The sequence below is a fragment of the Prinia subflava genome, chromosome 12, assembly GCF_021018805.1.
Source record: "Prinia subflava isolate CZ2003 ecotype Zambia chromosome 12, Cam_Psub_1.2, whole genome shotgun sequence".
Taxonomy (NCBI): domain Eukaryota; kingdom Metazoa; phylum Chordata; class Aves; order Passeriformes; family Cisticolidae; genus Prinia; species Prinia subflava.
The window spans coordinates 17,412,133-17,431,338 of NC_086258.1; the positions used below are offsets into that span (position 1 = coordinate 17,412,133).

Consider the following 19,206-nt stretch of genomic DNA (forward strand, 5'->3'; position numbering starts at 1 on the left):
ACACAGCACTGAGTATTGGACCCACCTCACCACACTGCAAGGGGCCAGCAATCCCCAGGGCTCTGGGCATCCCTCAGCCACTGCAGCAGCACGACCCTGCAGCCACAGGAGCTGTGACCAGTGACACTGCAGTGTCAGCCCTGCCAGTGACACTGCAGGGCCAGCTCTGCCAGTGACACTGCAGTGACAGCTCTGCCAGTGACACTGCAGTGCCTGCTCTGTCAGTGACACCCTGGTGCCAGCTCTGCCAGTGACACTGCACTGCCAGCTCTGCCAGTGACACTGCAGTGCCAGCTCTGCCAGTGACACTGCAGTGTCAGCCCTGCCAGTGACACTGCAGTGCCCGCTCTGCCAGTGACACTGCAGTGCCAGCTCTGCCAGTGACACTGCAGTGCCAGCTCTGCCAGTGACACTGCACTGCCAGCTCTGCCAGTGACACTGCAGTGCCAGCTCTGCCAGTGACACTGCAGTGACAGCTCTGCCAGTGACACTGCAGTGTCAGCCCTGCCAGTGACACTGCAGTGCCTGCTCTGTCAGTGACACTGCGGTGACAGCTCTGCCAGTGGCACTCCAGTGCCAGCTCTGCCAGTGACACTGCACTGCCAGCTCTGCCTGTGACACTGCAGTGACAGCTCTGCCTGTGACACTCCAGTGCCAGCTCTGCCAGTGACACTGCGGTGACAGCTCTGCCAGTGACACTGCGGTGACAGCTCTGCCAGTGACACTGCGGTGACAGCTCTGCCAGTGGCACTCCAGTGCCAGCTCTGCCAGTGACACTGCACTGCCAGCTCTGCCTGTGACACTGCTGTGCCAGCTCTGCCAGTGGCACTCCAGTGCCAGCTCTGCCAGTGACACTGCACTGCCAGCTCTGCCTGTGACACTGCGGTGACAGCTCTGCCAGTGGCACTCCAGTGCCAGCTCTGCCAGTGACACTGCAGTGCCAGCTCTGCCAGTGACACTGCAGTGACAGCTCTGCCAGTGGCACTGCAGTGCCAGCTCTGCCAGTGACACTGCGGTGACAGCTCTGCCAGTGGCACTCCAGTGCCAGCTCTGCCAGTGACACTGCACTGCCAGCTCTGCCTGTGACACTGCAGTGACAGCTCTGCCTGTGACACTCCAGTGCCAGCTCTGCCAGTGACACTGCGGTGACAGCTCTGCCAGTGACACTGCGGTGACAGCTCTGCCAGTGACACTGCGGTGACAGCTCTGCCAGTGGCACTCCAGTGCCAGCTCTGCCAGTGACACTGCACTGCCAGCTCTGCCTGTGACACTGCTGTGCCAGCTCTGCCAGTGGCACTCCAGTGCCAGCTCTGCCAGTGACACTGCACTGCCAGCTCTGCCTGTGACACTGCGGTGACAGCTCTGCCAGTGGCACTCCAGTGCCAGCTCTGCCAGTGACACTGCAGTGCCAGCTCTGCCAGTGACACTGCAGTGACAGCTCTGCCAGTGGCACTGCGGTGACAGCTCTGCCAGTGGCACTCCAGTGCCAGCTCTGCCAGTGACACTGCACTGCCAGTGACACTGCACTGCCAGCTCTGCCCGTGGCCTTGGTTGATCTCCCTTGTCCTGCCTGTCCCTCAGGGTGCCAGCAGCAGCAGGGAGCTGCAGTAGGGAGCTGCAGTCCCTCTGTGCTTTAAGAGCAGCCGCTGTGAGCTCACAGCAGCCCAGCCCAGCCTGCTCTGTGCCCGCTGCCCCCAGCAGTGCCCAGCCCACAAACCCTGCCTGCCCTGTCCCAGGAGCAGCTCCACAAACTCTGCTCTGGATGGAATCAGGAGGGTTTGGGCTGTGACACACAGCTGAGGGCTCTGCTGCCCTGTCTGGTGGCAGCAGCAGGTCAGGGATGCTGCAGCACCAGCAGCACTTCAGCCCAGCACCCACGGCCCTGCTGCCAAGAGAAACCCACTCCCCTCCTTCCCTCCTGAGCTTGGTACAGCTCGTGAGGCTGAGGAAACCCCTCGAGCTGAGAGGGAGGAGGGCACTTTTCACCCAGAGCAGTTCTGCATTCAACATGCAGTGACACAGAGCACTCCTGTCAGCACAGGGAGGGGAACCTCTCGTGCTGGACAAGCAGGTTTATGTCACCTTAGGACAGGTAGGACATAGCAGCCTGGCACATGCCCAACAGCTGTTCTTTTCCTAAGCCAAGCACAGCAGAGGAGCCAGTTCTGAAAGCATTTGATGGCCCTGGTGACACTGAATTCATTCAGGAATTCAGTGAATTCCTGGTGACAGGAATTTATCCCACACTGCCATCTCTGCTGGCCAGTTCCACACACAATAAATCCACCTCCCCTGAGCACGAGCATCCACACCACGACAGTGGAGCAGGAACACTCCAGGCTCAGGTGTCCTTCTGCACAGAGATCACCCCGAGCACACAGAGCTTCCCCAACACTGAGATTCAGCTGCAGAACCACACCAGCAATGCTGAGCTTTACATTCTAAACTGTAGGAGCTGTAGGGTGTGAAAAGGCAGGAAAATGCCTGTGGGTTCCACCTGTGCAAGGCAGGAGTGACACCCTGTGGCAACTGGTTTTAACTGGAGCACTCACAAGGGTCAAACTGATCCTGCTGCTAATCCTGGTTAAATTAAGCACTGCTGGATATCGCCCGTTCTGGACTGAGGATGTTTTATTAGAAAACAAACGTGTGTGAGAGCTCACAGTTTCCATTTCAAGCTTCAAAATGCATTTGCAAACACTTTTTTTTTACAATGCAAGAGTTGCCTATTTGGCAGCTGGTTTAGGCATAATCCTGATGCCAGACATCCTACATGCCAATTCCCTTGCTAAAACTCCATTCAGCCCAACATGGTAAAAAAACTAATGAGGGAAGGAAATTAAATGGGGGCTGAACATCCCAAGGAAAAATACCAGCATGTATCTCATGTATCTCAGCTTGTATTTCAGGCACACTCTACACAAAACCAGCTGTGGAGCCCTGTGCACCTTCCAGAGCAACACCCAGCAGCAGCCAGGGCAGGACTGAAGAGCCCTTTTGCACAGGGGGAAATAAATAAACCCAAGAGACTTCCAGCAACTTACTTCTCTTGCTCAGTGAACATATCAAAACAGCCATTTGCCAGCATCTGGTCCAGCATTGTCAGGAGAGGTACAGACACCCTGAGGAAAGAAAGTGATTCAACAAGGTAAATCCACTTTTTAGCATGCAGATATGTACTATAAGAACAGATATGTTCTTTTTAATCAGCAGCAAAGAAAGAAACTTCCTACGTAGCTACACATAGGCAAATGAGAACTCTGATTTACACAGAGGAGGGTTGCTCAGTACCTTGTGTGTGTTGGCTGAATGGGGACATTCCATGCCAGCCAAAAGGAAAAAACCTAATTAACAACATGCCTGCTTTACATTTGCAGGGTCCCAAAAACACAATTGACAGTATCAGAACATATTCATCTGTTTTGTAGAATATAAACAATGTATTCCACAGACTGTATCAGAAGTCCAGCACCAGATGAACCAACACATGTCACTTGGAACAACCATGGCCATGCTTCCAACACTTGAGACAAGAAACAAAATAAAAATACAATAGTGACAGAACAAGGAGAAATGGCCTCAAACTAAAGACAGCAGGTTTAGATGGGATATTGGGAAGAAATTCTTCCCTGTGAGGGTGGGGAGGCCCTGGCACAGGGTGCCCAGAGAAGCTGTGGCTGCTCCTTCCCTGGAAGTGTCCAGGGCCACGTTGGATGGGGCTTGGGGCAACCTGGGATGGTGGAAGGTGGCCCTGCCCATGGCAGGGGACTGGAATGGGATGAGCTTTGAGTCCTCTGCAACCCAACCCATTTTACCATTTAAAAACCTGAATCTGCAAAATATTTTGCCTTCATTCCTTGGTTATATATTTTACCACGTGTCCTGCTGTACCAAACAGCTCCATTGAATCAAATGCCTGTGCTCTGGGCATTCACCAGAAGTGCCACACGTTTGATTTCCAAAGCTGTTGAAGGGAAAGAAGCCAAGGAAAGGAAAGGAAAGGAAAGGAAAACCATTACCGGTCATTGCGCAGGTTGTCCTCAAAGACCTTGAGCAGCGTCTCACAAAAACTCTCCAAAGCACTGGGGTCACTCTGGATTGTCTTCATGTAGTCAAAGAGGCTCTGGGCAGAGTATCTGAGCTGCAACAGAGGGAAGCTGCAGTGAGGGACAGCAAAAAGGCACTGCCACACACAGGCAGGGCTGCAGGGCTGTCCTGAGCACAGCTGCACTGGACACTGCTGCAGCAGCAGTGCAGAGATCAGCACCAACACCCACCAGGCTGTTTCACCTGCACCAACTCATTGTCAAGGAAGGTTTGTTGGTTTTTTGGGTTTTTTTAAGTTTGCCACTGCAGGACAAAAGGCCACATTAAAGGCTCGTTGTTTTCTTTCCCTCAAAATGAAACATCCTCAAACCACTGTGATTATCCTGCTTCACTTCAGATAATCACACTGCTGTGGCTCTGAAGGAGCACACCAGGCCTTCACCAAGCAGCATTTATTAAACAGCTGATGGAACTGTAAAAAAAGAATGCCCAGAATTATTCTCAAGTGTATTTTGCTCAAGAACTCTCAACCAAGAAAAGAGAATTAGGGGTCTGTTTCTTCCACCAAATATGCAGATTCATTCATTTGCATACAATTTGTCCCAGTAGCCAGATGGTTTAGAATATCCTCTACTAACATCCCAATATTTTTGTTTGTGAGATCCAACACAGCGACACAGCTCTGGTACTGCCTGTGAGGAACTTTAGGGGTTCAGAATATGTTGATCCCTGTTTTATTTTTAAGGCTTTATTTACAATTTCTATACCATTTTAAAGTGCAATTTTCACTCTCTAGTGGGGAGCGGCAATCACGGGACATTCTGTGCTTCAACAAAATTTTGAATGTGATGTAGTTCAACAGTAATGAAATTATATCAAAATTATATCCTGACCCCTGCAACTGCAGGGTTTGTGCAGTGGAGAAAGAGCAGCATTGTACATCTGATCTCCACACACTGAGGGGGTTTATGCAGCCATAAGAAATATGCATCACTGTGGGCCAGATGTATAATTAGAAGATTCTTTTACACAGAGAAAGTGCCCTTTGAACCATGGTGATGGAGCAGAGTGCCAAATCCCACAGGGAATGACATCTTCTGTTTTCCCAGATTACTTCCAATGCTTGAGCTGCAATTCTTCCAGCAGCCCCACTGCCACCACAACACTTCAGAGACCCCACACGGCTCATTCCAGAAAATCTCTTTAAAAAGCCAAACAAAGAACTACTCTTGCTAAATATACTGCAGAGCAATTTTAGCTGCAGCCAAACTGCCCCTGACCACGGAATTACAAGAGAGCCTTTCTCCTGTTAATTCCCTGAGATGACTACAAGACAAACTGACATTTGAACTCAGATTATCTCGCAGTATATGCAAGAATCTTCTCTAACTTCCATGTCTATGTGTGCATGTGCACAGATGGTTTTGAAGTGAGAGAGGGAAGGGAGTCACAAGAACACACATTACTGCAAGAACACATATTCCAATAATCCTTTTCATCCATCCAAGATTTTAAAAAGATGCTTCTTTCATATGGAGTTAATAGAATTGTTCTTAAAATTTTCTATCAGTGTTTTAAATCAGTCTCTGGATATTGAGCAGGCTTTCAAAGAGTAGTTGGAATACCAGTCATTGCAAAACACATCAATTTTAATTTCTATACCACATTTTAGATATTAAAAGTGACTCACCACACACATACCCTCCCAAGTGTAAGTGCCCTCCCTTGCCTTTCTAGCTGACTCAAGAGAGAATTAGGTCACCTTCTTTCGAAAGCCCTCAAGAATATTTTAGCCAGAACAAGCCTTTAGTGTTAAAGAAAACTGGAGAATCACAGGAAAGTTAACATTTCACAATCACAGTTTGAGGACACTGCAGGTTTCCCTTAACACACTGGCAGATGGTAACAAGGGCAGGGAGCTGCATGGAACTGAACTGTTCCAACTTTTCATAATTAAATGCAACCAGGACTTAAAAAAAATTAAAATATTGAATAAGAATTTTCCTCTGACCCTAGCTAGCAGCCAGAATGTCTGTTTCTCCAAAACTTTCCTCCTTTTTATACTTAGGCAAATAACTTTGGTTTTGGTGGAGCCTCCTATAATTAACTGTACTTGACTGAAAGCTGAATTCCGTGTGCATGTTTGCTATTAAAGAAATCTGTTAAGAGTTACATTGTCTATCTGATAATTACTGTCACAAACCAACACACACATGTTTTCAGAGTTTTAAAATAGCCATTTTCATCTAATTAGTTGCCATTTTAGAAACATTAAAATGCTCAGAATTGGTTTAAATACAAGAGACTGCACAGACATGGAACACTCTGCTCCATCAGACCCAAGGGCTCACACCAAGAGCAGAACCCACAGCACCAGGCCAAAAAACATCAAAAACATCACTTGGGCAAGCTGTGACTGAAAAGGGGAAGCCATGGGAGACAAGCTCCAGGTGATTTTAACCCCTCCTTTCTGTGACCCAGCAGGAACTGTTCCTCCTCCACAAAAACTCTGTTTTTCCAGCACTTTTCACTTCTCTACCAGTTTTCTTAATTTGAGATGGAAATCTTAATTAGAAACACTCTTAACCACTGTTGGGGTGCTGATTCACAGCCTCCTCCTCATGTTACAGGGCCACTGGGATTTAAAGACTTAACTGACAGTCCAAAATATTCTGTTACTGGTCTGATATTTCTCTGTGGTTTCATACTGAACCACATCCTTACCCCTAAAATTGTCTTCTTGTATTTTACATCTTTGGCTACAACAAATCAAAAAACGTTATAAGCCAAATATCTGGAAACCAGGGATTTTGAAACTACCAATGCAAGCTGTAATGTAAGGACAGAAGGATACACTAAAATCATAAAAAAATAGGGAAAAATTTGGCAGCATAGCAGACTGCCAAAGCCAGTGATAAAGAGATTGTTCATGCCAGAAGAATGAAAAAAGGATTGCAAAGCTCAGAGGATTGAGACAGACATTTGAATGATATTTCTCGGTAATGGAACTTCTGACATCTCACTGGTATTTTAGTAGAAAATGTATCAAAAATAATGTAAAAAAGAAACCTGTGCAACTGTTAACACCTACAGACAACTCACAGTTATCACCTTGCATCAGGTGATAAATGAACTGGATTTCACCTCAGTGGAGAAGAGCAATCCCCTTGCACTTTGCTGAGGGGCTGGAGCTTCTGAGCCCAGCTGGGAGAGTCAGCTCAGGGCTGGGATTTGTGGAGCTGGAGCTTCTGACCCAGCTGGGAGAGTCAGCTCAGGGCTGGGATTTGTGGAGCTGGAGCTTCTGACCCCAGCCAGGAGAGTCAGCTCAGGGCTGGGATTTGTGGAGCTGGAGCTTCTGACCCAGCTGGGAGAGTCAGCTCAAGGCTGGGATTTGTGGAGCTGGAGCTTCTGAATCCAGCTGGGAGAGTCAGCACAGGGCTGGGATTTGTGGAGCTGGAGCTTCTGACCCAGCTGGGAGAGTCAGCTCAAGGCTGGGATTTGTGGAGCTGGAGCTTCTGAATCCAGCTGGGAGAGTCAGCTCAGGGCTGGGAGAGTCAGCACAGGGCTGGGAGAGTCAGCACAGGGCTGGGATTTGTGGAGCTGGAGCTTCTGACCCCAGCTGGGAGAGTCAGCTCAGGGCTGGGATTTGTGGAGCTGGAGCTTCTGACCCAGCTGGGAGAGTCAGCTCAGGGCTGGGATTTGTGGGGCTGGAGCTCAGACCCTGCCAGGCCAGGAGAGCAGAAACAAACCAAGCGCCCTCACCCCCTGTTCCCCGCGCGCTCAGCAAGGCAAGAGGAGGATCCTTTTAAATGAAAGCCAAGGGGGCCAGCAGGTTTAGAAGCAGCATGGGGCTCTCACCGTGGTCTCTGTCAGGCCCCCCACAGACACTGAGAGCCCCAGCAGAACGTGGTACTGGTAGGCTGGCAGGGCCAGGAGCTGCGTGATCCGAGGGAACGCCTCCGACGCCGCGTTCCAGTTCAGCGTCTCCTTCTCCCACCTGGAAGGGAAGGAAAAGAATCATCTTGTGTGGCTGCACTGCTTTTCTTCCCCCCACACTGCTCCTCCACACCAGTGAAGAAGGTCTCTGAATGACATAAATTGCAAATCCAACACTGAGCATATGAGGAAAATACAAATTGAAGCTTCAGCCGCTGCCAGTGAAGGAATCTTCAAATCCTTGTTCTGACCCAGGTAAGATGTCAACTGCAGTTCCCTTTCCCTTTCTGCCTACATTCAGAAAACAAGTTTCTTTCTGCAGTTTCATTCTGTGTTCTCTCCCACCACCAGCTGCTCAACAGCTGATCCAAGGCCAGAGCTGTCCCAGGAAAGGCCAGCACACCCTCCAGCACTGAATAATCAGCAGCCTCACAGACAGAGCTGAGGTTCTCCCAAACACAGAGCTGGATGCTCCTCATTCCCTTCAGGTATCATCACCACCACTCAGGAACAAGTTGCTCTCACTTTTGCTTTAACTAGAAAGTCCATCTTGGAAAAGTACTGCAACTAGAGCTTCGTTAAAACAATATAATTAATTAAGAACTATCATTATGATCAATGTTTTCCAGTTGAGGAAAAAAATATGTTCGTGCATATTCATAGGACAATTCAATGAAATCCTGACAAACACCACCAAATACTCCTCCATACAGATATTGGGCATTTGAGCACAAAAATTACATCAGGTTGCTTGGTTTAGGTGTAACTGTGTGCATTTATCTTTCACTTTTTCAGTGTTTTAGGATATTTTTCAATACCTTACCTTGGAAATATCCTCTCCAGCTCTTCTCGATGAGGGATGTGTGGGACTGGAGGATGGTCAAAGTGCAAAAGAGTAAGGAACACAGATCCTGCATGAGCTCGGAATTTATCTATTTTTTCAGCTGACTGTTGAGCCAGCCAGCACATAATCTGCTTGCAGCTACAAAGAAGAAAACAATTAATCAGAAAATTTAAGCAGCAGAATGTGTATTTAGATTTAAATTGGTTCAATTAGATGGGTAAGAATGATCCTGCTAGGAAAGTATTTTGGTTTAACTCTTCAGAATGAACATAAAAGTGATTTAAGACATTCACATGATGACAGAATCTTGAGACTTTATCTTCCACAGATCAATCAATCAAAAACCAGCATGACATTAATGTTACAGAGTATTTTATCCACCTTTTACATATATGGCCCCACCTTTCATCCAAAAAGATAACAAAGTGCTTTATGGCTTGGCTGAACTGCTACATTTCACATGGAAATAGAGCAGAACTTTGAAAAAAGCACATTTTGAAGTGGAAAACTGCACATGTAGCAGAGGATAAGGTCTCTCCTACATCTCATATATCCCAAGTAAACCACTTCTTCAATTCTGGCTAATTTTTAACAATATCCTATTTTGTTTATATTCACAACTAAACTTTCAGCTACAGTGCTGTGTCCCACAAGGCCCTCTACCCTTCAGAAAGGGACACTAATGATAGTAAATCCAGCTAAAATTCCTTCATTCCTACACCAAGGCCTAGAATATTTAGAAAATGGGATCCAGCTGGCAGGAATGCTTTTCTCAGTTCCATGTGGACAATCTGTGTATAAACAGATGGACAGTAGGAAGCCCCTGAAAATGGGCACTACTGAGCAGTGTATTCTTAGAGAATAAAGTATTTTCCTTCTAGGTGTCCTTCAACGTTTGGGAATTTTTAATTAAAATCCAAACCATGTATATGTTCACCTAACCACTGGCCCACTCTGTCCACAAACCAATACCACTATTACGAATCTTTTGCTGCAGCTCAAGCTATGTTTTAAAATTTGAACTTATTAATTCTTTTATTATTAGGAGTACTGTATCACGAAATTAAAAATCAGAACCTCAGTGTAAATTATTTTTCTTTATTTCCTTACTAATAATTCTGCAAAGAAACTAATCCAAACTCATGCTCACATTTGGTCACATTCATGATGTGATGCTCTGGATAAGCAGGTAGGTTTGCTTTCTATTTCAGGGAACACTGCTGGGAAGCACCACAGAGGTGGCAGGTTTAGCCCAAATCCTACAGCTGTGCTGCATTTCCAAGATGGAATTGCCACCCAGGTTCTCCCAACAAAGTTTCCTTTTCCCTTTCCTTTTCCCTTCCCTTTCCTCTCTTTCCTCCTTCCCTTCCCTCTCCTTCCTCCTTCCCTTTCCTTCCCTTCCCTCTCCTTCCTCCTTTCCTTCCCTTCCCTCTCCTTCCTCCTTTCCTTCCCTTCCCTCTCCTTCCTCCTTTCCTTTCCTTTCCTTTCCTTTCCTTTCCTTTCCTTTCCTTTCCTTTCCTTTCCTTTCCTTTCCTTTCCTTTCCTTTCCTTTCCTTTCCTTTCCTTTCCTTTCCTTTCCTTTCCTTTCCTTTCCTTTCCTTTCCTTTCCTTTCCTTTCCTTTCCTTTCCTTTCCTTTCCTTTCCTTTCCTTCCCTTCCCTTCCCTTCCCTTCCCTTTCCTCTCCTTCCTCCTTTCCTTCCCTTTCTCTTTCCTCTCCTTCCTCCTTTCCTTTCCTTCCCTTTCTCTTTCCTCTCCTTCCTCCTTTCCTTTCCTTTCCTTCCCTTTCTCTTTCCTCTCCTTTCTCCTTCCCTTTCCCCTTCCCTTCCTCCTTCCCTTTCTTTCCCTTGCCTTTCTCCTTCCCTAACCAGACACAACCCCCTCCACATCTGCGTGGGTTTAACGCATTTCTACCCAAGCTCTGTCCCACTCAGTGCAGGAGTGAGCCCAGAGCATGCAAGGCTGCATTGCTGCAGGGCCTGGCTGCAGCTCAGGGCTGATGCACAGGAGCAGCACACAGCACCTACATGTTGGCATTGATGAGCTCGGCCTCGTTCTGCACCAGCAGCAGCGTCACCTCCATCAGGCTGGTCATGGCAGCTTCCCGCACCCTGCAGAGACACACACACAGCACAGGAGCTCCAGCAGCACTGATTCACTCATTTCAACATCAGGCAGGTGAACACAGCAGCAAAAACTCACAGTGACAAAAGCAATGGCCTCAGAGCACCTCCCATAATTTGGGAGGACAAGGGGTGTCCCCCCAGTCCCATCCTGTGAAGCAAAGCTCACATTGCAGGGAGGGTCCAACAGCCACCCCTGCCTCACCTGCCTGGCTTTGATCCCAGCCAGATGTCATCAGGCTTATTCTTCATTTTAAGAAGGTTAAAGCTGATAATGATTAGTAATATTTCATGTGCAATTAGATATATTTAAACACAAGCGCTATGCCTGCTTCATATTATGTTCTGAAAAGGCCAACACACATTTTTAAAGTCAGATATTGAACACTGTTAAGACTGTTACATTCTTGTAAATTTTTAAGCTTTATATTTCCAACATTAAAAACAAGTTGTGACTCAGAGTGGCTTAAATCTCTATGCCAAACAATAATTATTTTCATGAAATGTTTGACCAAAGTAACACTAAGTTGTACTTGGAGTCCTATCTAGATAATGGTCTGCTACCTTCAAAATGTCTAAATACAATTTTTAAAAGTGTAATTTCAATTAAAAAAAGATTAGTACAGTTGTTTTAAATGACATCTTGTCAATCCATGAGTTTTTAAAAGTGTTTCCTTCCTTAAGGGCAATACCTCAGTGGGTTACATGACCAGGTCCAGCATGTTCAATACATTAGTAACTCAGATAATGTCATCCTTTCATAATTTTTTAAAAGAAAGGAAAAAAAATATTTGAAAAGGCCCAGCAGCCTTCTATGAAAAGAAATGCTCCTCTTGCTGACTTCCAAAACAACTTGAAAATAGTTGCAGGTGCAATCTACAACTGGGCAGGACATTTGTTATAATGGTAAAAAAGGTAAATTACATCATTTTTTCCAAAGCAGCTTAAAACAAGTCTGGCAGTCTTTCATCAAGGTTATGTTTTACTAGTTTTTTGTATCATATCTGACTTAGATATTCATGTCTAACACCTGAAGACAGATCAGGCATGTCCCAGCAAATAATCTGTCCAAAGAAAGGTAAAGTTTGCATATGCAGAGTAAAGTCAGTGAAACTTTCCCACAACTCTATTAAAGAAAGACAGAAATTACACAAAAAAGACAAGATCTCTCCAGAGAAATGGCATTTCTCTCCGTATCTTTCCATCTTATTCACTGGTTTAGAAGAAATAGAATGAGAAAGCACTGATATTTGAGAGGCCACAAAAGCCTTCAGCAGCCAAGAGTTTGCCATGAGAAAGGACCCCCCTTCCCCCTCTGATTTACATTTTTCTGGGCTTGATTTTGGCTGGAATTGCCCAAAGCAGCTCAAAAAAAAAGTGGTGCTCAAAGCACATTTAAATTTTAATGGGCATTGGGAATTTAATTTCCTGAGGATTTCTTTGCAAGTACCACGATGTTTTGTTTTGTTTTGACATGAAGACACAGATGAAGGGCAAACAATACTTTTGCAGTGGGAGCTCTCAGATGTGGAAGTGAAGTTGAATACCTGATTACACTTAGCCAGGCCCTCATCTTCTTCAGTACCTCACAAAGCTCAGTATCTCCTCCTTTTCTCTGCCTCCCCACCCTGTATTATTGCTCTTGCATTTTCTGTCAGCTACACCCAGCCCTGTCTGGTGTTAGAGACACATTCACCTCCCTCCTGCTTCTCCATCAGCAGGGAAAGCCCTGCTCCTTCCTTGTGCAAGCTGGAATGACCTGCTCCTGTCCTCACTACTTTGCATCCTTCTTTCCTCTTCTAAGGAAATGCCAAACACCTCCTGAACTCTGATTTCCTGCCCTGTGTCACTATTCCCCTGCTGTATGACGATTTTACCAGCTGAGAAGCTGGACACCACTACAGAAAACAGAAAATCCAAACACACAAACCTCAGCTAAGGCTGAGACAGTCTGGATTATTTGTGCCATGAGCTTTTCCAACACGTTTGTAAATATTGCAGTGAAGGGACAAGGCTTGCCAGTCACAGAAGTGATGACATTAATCTCCCTATGCTACAGATTTCACATCAGCAGTCTCATTCTTTCACATTCTTGCAGTCTCATATTTGAAGTCATTGAAACCCTAAACTTAAAAAAGATTTGGTGATGCTGCAGCACAATTGAGAGTTTTTATCCCTCTCAACACGTTGTGCAGCTGCTCCCTCTCCTGGCAAAAAATCCCCACAACAGGAATGAGCAGCAGAGGAGATCAGGCAGGACCAAATGTACTGTTTCAAATAAAGAGAAGGTTTATGTTTTAAATCCCTGTTTTGCAACTGAATACATTCCTGGTATTCACTAAAAGGAACTAATGTCACTGACAGAACCAGAAAAAGGCTTAACTTGGGTTTTGAACAGATCAGTCTCCATATTCCCAACGTCTGAGGAAGGACAACCAAAACTCGTCAGCCTCACCTTTCCACTTCTCTTCCTGCATTCCTAATTCCTACCTAGACTCAAACCTCCAAAGGCTTGGAGCTCTTGTTTCTAAGAGCTTTTGAAAACACATCAGCTTTGCATTAGACACCAAACCTGGCCCTGTTTTTTAACCCCACCTTACCATCCTCCGACATCGCCGCGGCTGTCGGTGGTGTAGTCGGTGACACCGGTGAGCAGCGTGGCGTAAATGTGATCAACATTGTCCCTGCAGACATATTCCTGCTGGGATCCATCTCCCTTCACACCCACAGTCTGGCAAACCCTTCAAAAAAAGAGGAAAAGAAGGGGTAGGAGGCGAGATTGAGCTTTGTTACGTTGCTTAATAGAATTCCCAACAGCTGTAACATCTGCTACAGATGGAATGGGGAATATTTCTTTCCTGAGGATTTCTGAGCAGTGTTTGGGTTCAAAGGAACACTGGCAAGGCTAAGATCTCAGCAGGGAATGAGGCTGCTTTCACATCTATAACACTGCAAAAAGGAACGTGCTTCAGTGTCTGTCAGTCTCTGAACTCTCCTTAAAATGAAGCCAGGAAGAGCAAAGGGCCAACACAAAATGCACATGATATTAAACTTCTCTACCTTGAAGACATGGGGTTTTTACAGTGTAACAGTTTGAGAGTATAAAATATTAATGTATACTATTAACTGCACTGTGACAGTCAACATAGAAAATACTCTTTTAAATAAAAGGTTTTAATAAAAATCTATTCAATTTTTTTAAGATTGTGCAAAAAACATGTATTCTTCTTGCTCAGTAAAGCTCATTAAACTGCAGCCTATGAGAAAAGCAAACATTAAAATATACTCTAGGTAGCCAGTTAACTGATAAAAACCTGACAGCACCATCAGAGCTCTAGTCCATAGTTAGGTGTGTGGTAATCTTCTGAGTCAAAAATAAATTGAGTGATGGATATGCAGTCAAGACGTGTGTGTGTGACAGGGTAACTGATTTCAGGACTCATGCTCCCAGCAGAACAAACAGGAGAAAGCTTCTACAGAAGGATTGAAAATTAGACAAAAGCAGGGATGAGAAACATACTTTGCAATTGCTATTAAGGCATCTCTCCTGGATTCAGCAAAGCTCACGTCTTCAGGGGAAATTACTGTGACTTTTTTTAGGCCTTCCAAAACCTGAAAAAATACAAAGATTGAGATATAGAAATCCAAAGCATTTTTTACTATGCTCAATTTAGATCTCACAGTAAAATGAGTTCAACCTTGTATGAAAGAAGCAAGCAGGGAGCAGAGTTTGGATTGTCACCAGGAGTGGCCTGCACGTCTCTCTCCTCCCTTGGACCAATGGCCCACAGCAAAGGGATAATTCAACCTCTGCCTTTTCCTAAAGCAGGACTAAACATTAATTATCAGGAGCTATGGCAAGCTCAACTCATGATGATTTTCTGTCCATTAGCATTCAAACCCCTTTGACAAAGACCTTTAATTATGATCATTATTATTTATTTGACTACTGTCACAGGTTTCACTCAAAATGCCTTGTGCCCTCCTCTCATTACAATGATTCTGTTTTCTCACCTGCTGGAGCCTGCCCTTCAGCAGAAATCTTGGAAGGGCCCCAAGAGCTCGTGAAAAGCCACAACGAATCATTTCCTCTGAGTTTTGGAGTTCTGAAACGTACTGTGTCACCAGCTCATCTGGAAAAAATACAATTGCAGAGTGAAAAGCAACCACTACATCATTATAATTTCATATGTGCGTAAGGAAAAAAATAAGGAAAAGATCCTTGACAAAGCAGCTGGAAAATTTTGTAATTTGTTAAACTAAAATGCAGAATATCTTTATTTTCTACAGGAAAAGGATAAAATTTTTAAGATGTTCACTTTTACATGAATGAATTTAGACTTTCTGTCTAAAAATCTGACTTTGTTTTTAGACTAAGACTACTATTTCAGAGAGAGAAAAGACAAACTTCTTCATTTTAAAGAGCTACCAAGTTTTAGACATCCAAATAATAAGTATAAGCACAAATTTCTGGGTAGGCACAGGGGAGGATGTTCTTTTTATATTTATAGGTCACCACTTTCTATGATTGGATAAATGTTCTGTGTTAGGCAGGAGATCCCCAGGTTTGTGAAGGTCAGTTATTTTAAGTTTTCCCTCAGAAAGCTCCTGATTTAAGCACACACAGAGATCATATCTAAACAGTGAGATAATTTCAGATCATTTTGCACAGAGAGACATAAATGCAGGTGGGTGTTTTGGGGGAGAAGGTTCAAGAAGAAATGCCCCCTTTGGCTCTGTGTGCTGGCACAGGACCCTGCAGGGACAGTGGCCCTACAAACAGCAGCAGAGTCAAAAGGCACAAGAATAAACTCAGCTGGGCATGGCAAAAGGAGCCTCACCAAACATGTGAAGTGGTACCAAGGAGAAAATGAGGGTGTACAACAAAATAAAAAGAGAAAAAGTCAGGAACAGGTCCACATTTCTGCTGCAGTCTCGATCTCAGACTTAGAGACAATATTTCCTTTACTTGATTTTTCACATTAAACTCTCCTGTAAAATGCAGAGAAAAAATAAAATACTCCAGAAAAGCTTCTCCAAAACAGCTGCAATAAACACAGCTCTGATTCAGACAAGAGCAAGGTGGTCTCATCGATCCCTTTGCCACTTTTTAATCCTCAAAGAAAAAGAACCACAGACCCTGGGAAGATTACATAATTGTGCCACTGCTTACTGTAATCTAAGGTTTAAATGGTTGAGCAATATTTGCTAGAGGAAGAAAGAAGAGTTGCCATAAGAAACTCCCCATTCATCATAATTCCTGAGTGTTTCTTTCAAACCCCAGTGCTGTGGACAGGCCCCAGCTCGTCCCTCCCATCAGGGCCCAGCTCCCTGGCCAGAGGTGAGTAAAACCTGCAGATAAGCACATCCATCATCCCAAACTTTCCAAACCACCAGGGTGTTAAGAGTCCTGAGGCCACAGGAAGATGCAGTGTTTGCTGTGACAGCAAGAAGATCCTAAACAGTGACAGTCTCCACTTTGAGGGATGTAAAATTCAGATTGACATTTTAGCCATTTAAATGACACGAGCAAACAAGCAGCTCTTCCCTTATAACCACGCAGTAATTATGGTGGAAAGTGTAATGCAAATGTTAATATTCTTCTATGAAGTGTCTACAGTATTAATTCCACACAACCCATCCTGAAAGAATATTAAAGGAGAAACTCAGCAAAACCAAACCAGAACACATTAAGACAGGAAAAGAAAAAACAAACAGGAGGTCAAAACAAACAGAGGTAAAAGTAGTGATTCAATAAAACTGCAGCCTTATAAGGACAGATTGAGAATGTCAAATTGCTAAAGCACCTTTGATTGCTGTTTCCATTTTAATCATCAAGCAACAGTGAAACGCTGGTTAAATTTTACCAAAAGCTTTTTTTTTTCCTAATCCCCTTGATCATGTCCAGACCTGCTTTAACTGATTTATCCAAGGCACCTGCACTGTGCTGAATGTCTCCTGCACTGCAGCTTCCACACATACCCACATCCATCACACACTGTGGGGAAGACTTTCACTGCTGGATTGCAATCCCACAGCAGAAAGGCACAAAATATGTAAGTTTTATTGGTACACAGATAAAATACATCTGTTTGTTTGTTTGTTTCTATTAAGGTGCTTGCATGTGTAATGGTACTTGTGTTATCATGTGTGGAGCAGGGTCCAGGGCAGTTAAGGCCAATTAAAAGGGTAGTCAGGATGGATCTGGCCAGAGAGTTTTCTACAACAGAAAAACTGTCAGTTCACAATTCTGTTTCAGAAAGTCCAAGGAGAAATTTTGTCTGTATCTATAAATTTGACCTAATTGTGTCCCTTAGACCATCATGGCCACATTGCCATGGTCCCTTCAAGCACAAGCCAGATGAAAAGTTAACCTAAAATCCAGGAAAAACAATGAGGCTTCAGAGGGGTCTAAATGAACAGCAACAAGAGCTGCAGCCTGGACTTGCAGCACATCCCTGCTCCTCCCTGACCTGGGCACCTGCCTGCTCCTCCTGTCCACTTTCACAGAAACTTGAAACCTCATCCTTACAAAAATCTGACCTGTGACCTTTTCAACTCATTTTTAGCCTGTTTGCTTGGACTCAGCATTGCCTCCTCCTGCCCAGCACCTTCTGCTTTTACACATGACCCTTTCCTGAGGTTGTGGGGATTTTATCTGCCTTGGGACCACATCACATCTTCCCATGCCCACAAAGAATCTGGCAGGCAGGGCCAAACTCCAGGAAGGAAAGGGCCATTCTGGGGTTTAGGTTTGTTTCTTTTTGATAAAAACACAGAAATTCAGCACTATATAAAGTATTTTAAAACCAGGATAGCCTGCTTTTATAGTTCAGCCCTAATGTCTTTGGGGCATGGACTGCATGTAAATACATATGTGATCAAAATCAAGTTCATTTTGGGAACAACTCTAAGGCAAACAAATAATAAGGTATTTTATTACCTGATTCAATAATGGTAAAAAATAGAAAAAGAAATCATTATTTTATTAAGTATATGTAAATTCACTGTCGTATTCAGAAAAACAAGAACATAAATTGTTATTCTTAAAATATTTATCTGTACAATCCATCACTTTGTCTCTGATGGACATGATATAATCTGATCCTTTAAACAAAGACAGGTAGATGAAAAGCAGTATAAAAAAAGATGCTGATTCATATCAGAGAAGTTTAAGCCTCCTCCTGTACTGCTGATCCAAATACAAACACAAGGACTTTCACATGCACATTTACCAGAACACTGGCTGTCCTTTTCTATCTTTTCTTATCCCTTAGCAATTCTTCTGTAAATCAGCCATGATCTCTGGCAGAGTTTATCAAAACAGGATGTGAAAAAGATTCACTTTGTTAAAATTTAGGATTTTAGAAACATTTTGTTTCTTTGTTTTACAGCACAGAATAGAAAAGCAACATAAATTTGCCTCCTATTCATTATGGTGGTACCTTCTATTCATCCCCAGTCTAAAGGCAGCAAAACCCCTGAGACATTTCCTACAATTCCAGTTGTCATTTTTCAGACAACTTTCAGCTGTCAGTTATTTTTTCCTGAAGAATTTGAAGTTCCTTTAAACCCAGTGATGCCCCTCCCACATCTCCAAAGTGCAAGTTTGGTCCAGCCCAGTGTTCTGTGCTGTGTGTTGAACATGAATCATTACCCTGCAGGGCTGGATCAGCTTCTCCCCTCTCGTTGATGTAAAATTCATTGCACAGTGCAGCCAGGGCAGACACTGCAGACTCCTGCAACAAAAGCACAGAAATAATTTGACTCACCTCAAAAGTTCTTAGAGTTTTTAAGGAAAAAGAAAGTGGATTTAAAAAAAAAAAAAAGCAAAAAACTCCTTTTAGATACTGACATTTCCTTTCTTATTATTTCTTCCCAATACTGGTTTAGTAAGGAAACTCATGTAAGGGAAAAACAGATTTTTATCTTATTCCTTCAATATGACCAGTAAGCTAAATTAGCATTTAAGGCAATAGCAATAATGTATGAAACGTATTTTCAGTTCAGATGAAAGACCTCCAGCATGACACAGCATTACAAAACACACAGGTCATTATTTCAGCTTCCATATACTGAGCCCAGATTGACAAGAAAAAAACCCTACTTCCCCAGGAGCTACAGAAAGGAAACACAGAAAGGAACATGGACTGAAGGTTATAAACAAAAATCCCAAATATCCAGGATCACAGGCCTTGTGTCCTGATCCTGCCTGGTTTAGAAAAGGATCCGTGGCTGTGTGTTATACCTGAGCTCCTC

The 19,206-nt window shown here is 44.4% G+C and overlaps 1 protein-coding gene across 1 annotated transcript in view; it reads right to left on the minus strand.

Annotated features, from left to right (window-relative positions):
- TBCD (tubulin folding cofactor D) overlaps positions 1 to 19,206 on the minus strand; it is a 104,316-nt gene that overhangs the window by 6,897 nt on the left and 78,213 nt on the right. The window contains exons 27-35 of the mRNA XM_063408886.1: positions 18,605 to 18,686; positions 14,962 to 15,080; positions 14,468 to 14,559; positions 13,548 to 13,688; positions 10,852 to 10,935; positions 8,807 to 8,965; positions 7,906 to 8,044; positions 4,020 to 4,141; positions 3,045 to 3,122 (exon numbers count right to left, since the gene is read on the minus strand). Of these exons, the coding sequence (XP_063264956.1) occupies positions 3,045 to 3,122; positions 4,020 to 4,141; positions 7,906 to 8,044; positions 8,807 to 8,965; positions 10,852 to 10,935; positions 13,548 to 13,688; positions 14,468 to 14,559; positions 14,962 to 15,080; positions 18,605 to 18,686 (1,016 nt within the window). The remainder of the gene's footprint in view (positions 1 to 3,044; positions 3,123 to 4,019; positions 4,142 to 7,905; positions 8,045 to 8,806; positions 8,966 to 10,851; positions 10,936 to 13,547; positions 13,689 to 14,467; positions 14,560 to 14,961; positions 15,081 to 18,604; positions 18,687 to 19,206) is intronic.